The sequence below is a fragment of the Panicum virgatum genome, chromosome 7K, assembly GCF_016808335.1.
Source record: "Panicum virgatum strain AP13 chromosome 7K, P.virgatum_v5, whole genome shotgun sequence".
Classification (NCBI taxonomy): domain Eukaryota; kingdom Viridiplantae; phylum Streptophyta; class Magnoliopsida; order Poales; family Poaceae; genus Panicum; species Panicum virgatum.
This window is the reverse complement of record NC_053142.1, coordinates 35,918,410-35,928,328: the sequence shown is the minus strand read 5'-3', so window position 1 is coordinate 35,928,328 and position 9,919 is coordinate 35,918,410. Positions and strand designations below refer to the sequence as shown.

Here is a 9,919-nt window from a genome sequence, read left to right as displayed (position 1 = left end):
ATAAAGTATAAATATAGCATATAATTAAATACGGGAGGTTTGTTGATGTCGTCCCTCTCGGTGGCGCGCGCGGAACAACCTCCCCCCACCCCCGGCCACCGCCGCTTGGGCCCCCTCCCCCCTCTCTCCTACCGGGCTGCCACCGGACGCCTGTAAGGCGGCGAGGATGGTGGTGACAGGGCACTCTCTTCTTTACTTTTTTTTCTCCTCTCACCCCCAACTCGATTTGCTCATGGTGGAGGCAGCAGTCTCCGGCAGCCGGATCCGCTTCCCCCTGGCCGGAGCGAGGGTAGGGAGCAAGGGGGTATGCGTCGCCGCCGTGGGCGCGCGCCCAGATCATGTTCATGCTGTGGTTGCGCCGTACGTGACCATGTCTTCGTCGTGATTCCTCTTGCCGCCGCTCCCTTCTGTGCGCCTGTGCTGCGGCAGCGTTGGTACACCGCCCGGGGGTGGCGGCGCCGAATCTCGGACCGCGGTGAGGCTGGAACCGACCTTTGCCTTGTGGAACCGACGCAATGGCGGGATAACTTCAGCTCGCTGGTGGAGGCTCAATCCCTCGACTCAGATTGCAGCATCGCTCATGGGGCGGTGGTACCGCCGGTAGGTGTTCTAGGCGAAAGCCTTTCCAGATCTTTTGTTTGTGTCGATAACGGCAGCGCTTTAGGCGTCGTTTCCCGGGTGAGGCGTTGTTGTGGTGACGTCTGCAAATATTGATGGATCTTCGAGTGAAAATCCAGCTCTGGCTTGCTGGATAAGGCGGCGATGACAACTTTTCTTCTTGTAGCATCGTCTTGGAGGTCCTTTGACCTGACTTAGTTATCTCAGTGGCATCAGACGGTTCGGACATCGAATTTCTAAGAAAACGAGAGATGTGATGGTCTGGTGCTTCGTAAAGGTTTTGCAAGGGTGAAACATAGACAAAGAGAAGGATTGAAGCTTAGTCTTCTTGCTTTCTTTTTTTATCTTAGTGTTTTCTTTCTTTTATTTTTAGAGCATCGTTTGAGGTTTAGAGTTTAAGAACTCTTGTAACGATTGGTTGGAGACATTAGCATGTAAATGTTCAAGGTTAGAATTTTTTGTTTATCTAAAGAAACCAGAGACTTGTCTAGTGTTGGAGTTCATGAGCACGGAGATCTTTTTAAAAAAATGGGTGGCAGTTCAGTAATAAGATTTGTTTGTAATAAACTATTTATTAAACTCATCATTTTTCCTCCATACATAGTTCTCTATTTGTAATAATGGCCGAATATTTCACACCGTGATTTAGAGTCCGGAATATTGAAATGTTCCTTTATCTAAAAAATCAAAATGAGATTGAGAAGTGGGCTATTTGAGTCCAAGAGGCAATATGAGATTGGCAAGCCTGTTATGTGAAATTATTTTCTATTTTTGATACATATATACATTACATACTATATTCTCTATTTAGCACCCAGGGTGCTGAATAAGTTATTCAGCACGCTTCTCCTCCAACCCCGAAACCAGAAAAATGTGATCCCAAAACCGAAAAATTCTTCTTTAAATTGGAAAAAGATAAGCATCCATTCCGCAATCGGTAAATTAGGAGGTTCAAACCGGAAATTATTCTGTGTGATCGGAAAATTTAGCTCATCCATTCCGCAATTGGAAAATTAGGAGGTTCAAACTGGAAATTGTTCTGTGTGACCAGAAAATTTAGCTGAGTCATAGCCATGCATTCTGCAATTGAAAAATGAAGCTCCTAAAGTCGACGACCAAGTCCAAGCAAACCTACGAGAAATCAACGGAGGTATTAGAAGACATCAACAAGAACCTTGACAAATAATCATTTGTTTTCACCTTATTTTGTTTTCCTGTTGCAAAAAGTCAACATTCTTCTACCCATGTTATCAATTTAAATAACTTATGTAGCCTTAGTGTGATCCCACACCCAACATGCTTGATATATTCATAATTTTCTTGTTACAAATTTTAATTTTTCGGTTACAATAACACATTTACGGTTATTGAATTTTTGTTTTCATGTTTTAGTCTATTTCGGGTAATTTTCTGGGTAAAACACAATTTTCCGGTCTGAGAAATATATTTTCTGGTTCCAGATCCCTGAATAGAGGTGTGTCATGTTCTTTTCCGGTTAAGATTACAAGTTTCCAGTTTCATGAATACCTTTTTTCGGTTTCGGATTGTTCTTTTCCGGTTGAGATAACAATTTTTCTGTCATAGAAATATCTTTTCCGGTTTCAAATCCCCATTCATGGGTTTTTCCGGTTGAACAAAGAATTTTCCGGTTTCAAATCCCTGTTCATATGTTTTTCCGGTTGAGCAAAGAATTTTCTAGTTTCGGGATTCCATTTTCCGGTTTCAAATCCCTGTTTACGGATTTTTCCGGTTGAACAAAGAGTTTTCCGATTTCGGGTGGTGGGCTAGCATGGTGGGGGCGGGGGTTCTGGCGCGCTGGATATTAATCCAGCACCAGCGCCCTAAATAGCGTCCCCCCATTATATACTATATATATAATTTTTTTGCCAAAACTTTAGAATATTCAGCTTAATACTTACTCCCTCGGCCCCATAAAACTAGTCATACTAGGAATTCTAAGACAAATTAATAAGAATGTAAAATGATCATGTTTGCCTCTATATATTATTCATAGTTGGCACTAATTGATTCTTGCATGCACATGCACTTTCTAAATAGGGTAATGTGACTTATTTTTTGGGATAAACTAGCAAGGTCGCCCGTGCTAATAGCACGGGTAGTTAGTTTTTTATTTAATTCTTTAAAAATATTTACATTGACAGAAGAGATGTATTTTGTAATTTATTTACCTCTCATTTGCTCTTGTTGAATATTATACTACTTGCAGCTTTCTATGCATAGGAGTTCATATCAATCATCACTTTTTATGTTACTTTATTCTATATTATAGTTGCATATTTTAGCACTTAAACCTGCAAAATCTAAATTTGAGGATTGAATTCAATTTTGGATCACCTTGAATATGGAGCAAATTTTACATTATTGTATTCATATAAAGTTTTTTATAATTATGAAATATATTTATATGTATTTGATAGTTATATTTGCCAACAATCTGTAACTTAGATGTTGGAGTTCGATTTGTATCTTGCAATATTTTGATTAATATTTAGCGAAAAAATATCTAGTATAGTTGTTAGAGCACTTAAGTAGCATCTAGCAGATCTAGACCTGACTCATCATCGGAGCGAAATAAAAATGATCAAGGATTAGACAAAAAAAAAGTTATGTTAAAAAATAAGTTGAGGCCTCCTGCTGGCTTTGGTAAATAAATGTTATGCAAAACTTATATATATGCATGCTATGTTAATGCATATATGTTTTAAATTTTTTATTTAACCGAACCTATTATTATTTTTCCCACTTTGGTTACTGCACAATTTATTTGTTTTTAGCCCATATGACTGCATATATTGGTCTACTTTAGAATTTTGTAATCTCGGTGATAGATAGTTCCATATATATCTTTGTTGTTGTTTCTAACTCTTTTCTTTATTTTTCATTTTCTCTAACAATTTTTATTGATTTCTTTGTCTTCTATTTTGTTCCTCGGTATATTTGAAATCGATTAGTGTGTATCGCATCCGATACATCTAATGGAGAAGTTTACTGTTTAGTATTGTGCCTCAGGGTTTTTTTTCTGAGCGAAGAGGAGCATCGACAACGTACATTTGTTTGAATCATTTGATTTTGTACTGTAGACAATCGACTTTGAGATAGATTAGCAGGGCTTCAGGCCTGTATCTGTGGCTAAAATAATTTCAGTTGTGGCTTCTTTGATGGAGCAGCTTTTTTTATGGATATAGAGCTGTTTTGAAAACCGTTCGGTAGAACCGCTTCTTCTATTTTTTCATGAATATATGAAAGATGTCAAATGTCCAACATGACATGGCTATAATTTAATATTTTTTCTCATTCTAATGATATTATTTATAGACTAAACAAATAAATTCACTTTTGTCCTTTTCTTTTGCCTTCATTTTCTCATTTCTCCTGCATTCTTTTGCTATTCTCCTTTTTCTACTTTCCTTACCCGTTCAATCTTGGTGCTTCTTTATCTTTTTATCTTCTATTTCTCTATACTTCTTTAGAGGTATCGATCACATTTGTGTTCCATGCCTAGTGTGTACTTATAGAAGATTAGATGGGGATAATAATGTTAATAATTATCTATGCTATTTGATTCCTCACATGACTAACTCCCTAATTTTTCCCATGCATCTATTTAGATTGAGCTAATAATAGTCACATTTATTTGTAGGTTTCGGTGCTTTACCCTTTATCCCAGTGATTATTACTTGTATGGAACTATTATATGCCCATAGAATCATAATTCTTTGTTGACCACCATCAGATTAGTTTGTATAACTAAAGTTGTTCAAGAATATGCAATATTTATGATGATAATTCTTGTTTGGAGAAAGCATGGGTTCTTTAGCGGATATTTCTCTCACATTAATTCGTCTGCGTATTCATTGGCCCACACTTACAATCATAAGGTGCCAATGATCTTGCAATAGATTGCAATATGTGAAACTCTGCGCATTATCATTATTTTTTCGTCCCTATCTTGACGTTTGGTTGCTCAAGAAGAAATGGATTGATTGAGTTCGGCAATGATTTTGAGTAGAATCCAGTGTGCTTCATGCAGCTGCATGTACTGCATGACGTTCTTGGGACTCGAAAAGTTGTGATTCGGAATCTCGGGCAAAGACTATGGTCGTGTCGTAGTGCAGGGCGTTCCAAAGATTTTTCAAAGCAATTATCTCTTTCAATAGTACCAATACAATACAACTATGGTCGTGTTGTCACGCTTATGCTGTTGCCATTTTTTTTGCATCTTTAAGGAAGGTTAATGCGAGACATAGATGGTAACATGAGTTTTTATGTCATGCGGACCCTGTATTTAACTTTAATTGGATACAGACACTTTTTGGTAGTTAAAATATTGCATCTCATTAAATTGGACATGGACTCTTTTGTCCAATTTAGATCGTTAGATCTTCATTAAATCGAATGGTGTAAATCCTATACACAAATACTATTTAGATCTTCGTTAATTTGGAGTATTTATTAACTTTATTTGCCATGAAACTCAAACTTGGATTTTTATTATTGCATTTGATACTATTTATTTAGCTATTTTTCTTCTTAATATGATTCATAATCACTACACATATCAACAATAATTTTTTTTATTCTAGTTCTTGCATTTATCTATTTATTAATCATATTTGATGCCAATTTTTTTATACTTTTAATTTTTAATTTAGCTATTTGGCTAATAATAATTTTTTTATAGTGTGCCAATGCTAATTTTTTTAATTTTATAATTCCGAATTTGCTTATTTAGTAATTGGACTCTTTGGTTAAGTCCTAATTTCCTTATTTTTTTTAGTTCCAAATTAAGCTATATTTGCTAATCGTATTTGGTATGGACTCTTTGTCATGTCTTTTTTTTTAATTTTTTAAATTCGAAATTAGCTATTTATTAATCGTATTTGACATCTCATCGCGTTTCTTTACTCCATCATCATCACTAAATCGTCCGTCCATCCATCTTCGACATCCCTTCACGTCGGGGCAGTGCCACGATACCGGGGGCACATCGTGTCGGAGGCTCCCTCTGCCAGCTTGTTGCCTGCGACCACCGTGCTGCTAGCTACCAGTAGTTGCTAGGAATTCAAGTCAACATTATCTCTTTGCAAAGAGGTATTAACAGTCCAGATTAATTCTAAAACATATGTTTTTCCATCAAGCTCACGTATTACCCATGCCCCCCTCTTCTTCAATCGTCCAGAACGCATAATCCGTTTGCAAAACTTTTAACAGGTACCAACAATAGGACATACTAAAAAATTAGTCAACTGACAACAGTTGGACAGTCATAAAATAACATAGGAATTTCTAGACCCTCTCGACGAACGTGGTGGTTTGTTTTAACACTCCCTTAATAATATAATAGAATTTATACTTTTAATTTTAAATTTAGCTATTCAGCTAATATTATTTTTTATCTAGTGGTAATGCTATTTTTTTAATTTGATAATTCAGAATTTTCCTATTTAGTAATTGTATTCAACCTGGACTCTTTAATTAAGTCATAATTTCCTTATTTTTTTAATTCCGAATTAAACTATTTACTAATAGTATTCAGCATGGACTCTTTGCCATGTCTTAATTTTCCTTAATTTTTTAAATCCGAAATTAGCTATTTATTAATCATATTTGATATGAACTCTTGAGTTAGTTTGAACCGTTAGATTTTCATAAAATCCAATGGTGCAAATTCTTCTCTTTTTTAGATTAATGTGGGAATTTCTAGACCCTCTCGGCGAACGTAGTGGCTTCTTTTAACACTCCTTTAATAATATAATAGAAGATTTAGAATTCTAGAATGATGACGGAGGGAGTATGCGTCAATACTAGCCCTGGGCCCGCTGGTTCGGATGCTTCTCCGCGGTACCATAAAGTAAGATCCTCCATTTTCTCCGAGATAGAGATGCCTATTGCGCATAAAGTGGACACTCCACTTTTGTAGTTGTTCCATGCATATTGATCGAGTGATAGATCGAAGCACGCGTACGCAGGAGAAAACTCAACAATTGGTAGCACATGGTCAGAAAAGTTCAGAGCCGTGTGCCCTTCTTTCAGGTCCCAATTGCGACCCGGTCATCACCATCATATTTACTTTAGAGACACTATAAACGAATCAGCAAGACTAATGACTAGCTGAACCATTGGAACGCAACGCGTTAACTTACGCGTCGTGAGGTCTTTGGAAAAACAAGCTTATTACACACCTAGGTTATATTACTATGTTCAGATTGTGGAGCGTCTGAAGGTTAACCGTATACCTTTTCAGATACTTCAGACCTAATTGGAATTGTGAAGCACTAATGAATCGCTTAATATTGTGAATTCATGGTTGTCATGGTTTGCGAAATTGGATGGCCTCTGTCCTCATATTTGAGAAATGGAATGAGTTGATGATCTACCACCTTCCAATTCCAAGTACGCAGTTAGTATAAAAATGCGTTAACTGACGAAGATTAGTAAGATTAGCTCACAATGGGCCACGTTATCTAGGGGCAACATGTGTAGAATGGCCTTCACTATTCACGTTGAGCTCAGTTCTCACTCCTAGTTCCAAATCGTCATTTTTTCTACCTGATGAATAGGATTATTTTTGTTGAAAAAAAAGAGTATTACACGACTCTGATAATTAGTAGTCAAAACCTCTCAGATACTATATATTAGAGTTAGAGTTGCTCTAGTGTAGTCAGGCAACAGACTGTCCAAAGCATACAAAATAATTTAAACAAAAGCTTGCAGATGATGCACACGCTAGCACTTCGATTGTGTCAGTCCCCCACAACAGATACATACAACATGCTTAACAAAGCAAAGCACATCGAGGCTATGAATCAAAGCTAGACACGGTTTCAGAACTGTATTCTTGTGCTTTTCCCACGGCATCGTGGCCTTTGTAGTTTGGCTGGGTCGTCTAAACTGCATCGATTCTTTTTAGCACATTTCTACTCGGTGCATAAAGCACATTTCTCGGCGCTACACCCATTTCTCCATTCATATAAGTCGCATAAGGGGGCTCTCCTTCCGTCCCCAACAACACTCGCTCGGAGCTTCAAGCAGCAAGTGGATTCTTCCGAGCTGTACTGTAGGACTACTAAAAACGAACTCTCTCCAGTTGGATCGGAAATCAGCAACAGAGCAGCAACACTGATGAAGGTAAAATGCATGAGTTTTCAACTTTTCATCCAAACGGAAAGCACCTGATGATGAGTTTGTCTTAGTCTGCAATGTACGGAAGCGCCTGAATTTGCAGCTCCGCTTTGTTTTACAGCAAAGGATCGTGATCAAGGTGCAGATGAGCGGCGACAAGAGCCGGTCCAAAGCTCTGGGCTTAGTCGCCACGGCACACGGTAGGCATTGCTTAATTACATACACTGTGTCACCGTCGACCTGGAGCACGCGTCGCTGACCATGTACTACTCCCCGGTTTCGCCATCCTCGTGTGCTGCAGGTGTGCAGTCCGTGGCCATGGAAGGGAGGGAGCGGAACCATCTGGTGGTGGTCGGCGACGGCCTGGACGCCGTCAGCCTGACGAGCTACCTGCGGAAGAAGGTGGGCGCCGCGCAGATCGTCCAGGTGGAGGTCGTCGGAGGCGGCGGCGCCGCCGACAGGACGAAGCCGGCCGCGACCACCGCCGCCATCGCCGCGGGCCCGCAGCACCAGTGGCAACCGCGCTACAGCGGCTACTACTACTCCCGGCCGGCCGCCGTGCGCCCGTACCCGTACGCCGGCCGGTACAGCTACGACGACGACGACACCCACCCCGACGCGGCCTCGTCGTGCGCCATCATGTGATCGATCCGCGGGCAACCGAGGAGCCTTGTTGAATGATAATTGCAGAGAAATATTGATGTGGCTGGTGCTTGTAGATAAGGCACGCACAGATTCAAACCTTTCTATTTTTAACCAATAATTTGATTATTAATTTTTTATTTTTATAATGTAAATTTTATATAATTGGATTCATAATCAAATATAGTTTACAATAATTATAAATTTATAATCATAAATGATATAATATATAATAAATAAATGGTCAAAATATCATTTGAATACCATGCCATGTTCCATTATGCTTTATAAACTTGGAAGGAGGGAGTAGTATATTTGTGGAGTTTGTGCTGACTAATATTTGATTGGTTTTATTTATTTGTGCAATGTAAACAAATACTAGCTAAATATCCAAGTGAGCTATAAAACCTTTTCAATTTGCTTTGTCTTGGATAGAGGAGCCGAGATCGACACCGTGTCTATAGGCCATCATACATATCGCCTTTTAATTTCAGTGATGCTTCAAGTTCTGTCCTCCATCAGTCATCGCCATGGCGAAGGCACTGGCAACTGTCTGCAAGCTAGAAGCAGTGCTTTCGGGCAGCACTCCGGCAGAAGCCGACGGCCACGGCAGTGGTGGGGAGCAGTGGCACCGGATGACACACGGCCCCGGGCGACGGGACTGCAAGTCTGCAACGCGACAGTCTAGAGGCTAGAGCCTAGAGTCCGATCGGCATCCGCTGGCCGCCGGCTCGTCTTCGGCCGGTCTCCCCCTCCAGCCCTTCCTCGCTCTCCTGATCGAGTCGCGCGGCTACCTAGCTCGATCGTCGTCGTGTGCATGCGTCTTCCTTTGTCCTGTCGATGAAAAGGGCGCGTTTAGTTCCCAAATCAAAAAATTTTAGTTGTCAAATCAACAATTTCACCAGATGTCGGGAGGATTTTTCGAACACTAATTAAAAAACTAATTTCAGAACTCACCTGGAAACTGTGAGACGAATCTTTTGAGGCCTTTAACGCATCATTAGCACAAATGAGTTACTGTAGCACTTATGACTAATCATGCACTAATTAGACTCAAAAGATTCATCTCGCCGTGTACATCCAAATTGTGCAACTAGTTTTGTTGTTTAACTATATTTAGTACTCCATACACGTGTCCAAAGGGAGAGACACAAATTTTGTGGTGAAAATTTTTGGGAACCTGTCCCATCCATTCTGACAATACATATGTACATGCTGTCGTTTACGCAAAATACATGACAACGGGAATCATTTCCCCTCGGGGCACTACTACAGCTACCCCTATCACCGCCGGTTCTAAAAGTGCATCACCAACGGTTTTGGGTACCGTTGGATTTAAGTCGATGGTGATAGCGGGGCCATCACCGCCGGTTCCAGAACTGGCGGTGATGAAGGGGGTTCATCACCGCCGGTTCATAAACCGGTGGTGATGCGTGCGCCAACCGTTGGTGATGTGCACCCATCACCGCCGGTTCATATCTGGAACCGTTGGTGAAGACTTTTTTCTCATCAAAAA

The 9,919-nt window shown here is 39.9% G+C and overlaps 1 protein-coding gene across 1 annotated transcript; it reads left to right on the top strand.

Moving 5' to 3' along the window:
- Positions 1-7,624: 7,624 nt before the first annotated feature.
- Positions 7,625-8,568, top strand: LOC120643052 (disease resistance protein Pik-1-like). Its single transcript, XM_039919588.1, has 3 exons — positions 7,625-7,767; positions 7,883-7,961; positions 8,063-8,568. The coding sequence occupies exons 1-3, from the start codon at positions 7,762-7,764 to the stop codon at positions 8,404-8,406; spliced, it is 429 nt and encodes a 142-aa protein (XP_039775522.1). The 5' UTR covers positions 7,625-7,761; the 3' UTR covers positions 8,407-8,568.
- The last annotated feature ends 1,351 nt before the right edge of the window (positions 8,569-9,919 follow it).

What these genes read in the sequence shown, in the direction of transcription:
- LOC120643052 (XM_039919588.1), top strand. An exon ending in CTTAGTCGCCACGGCACACG is followed by an intron (nt 7,962 to 8,062) that starts GTAGGCATTGCT and finishes CGTGTGCTGCAG; the next exon opens with GTGTGCAGTCCGTGGCCATG.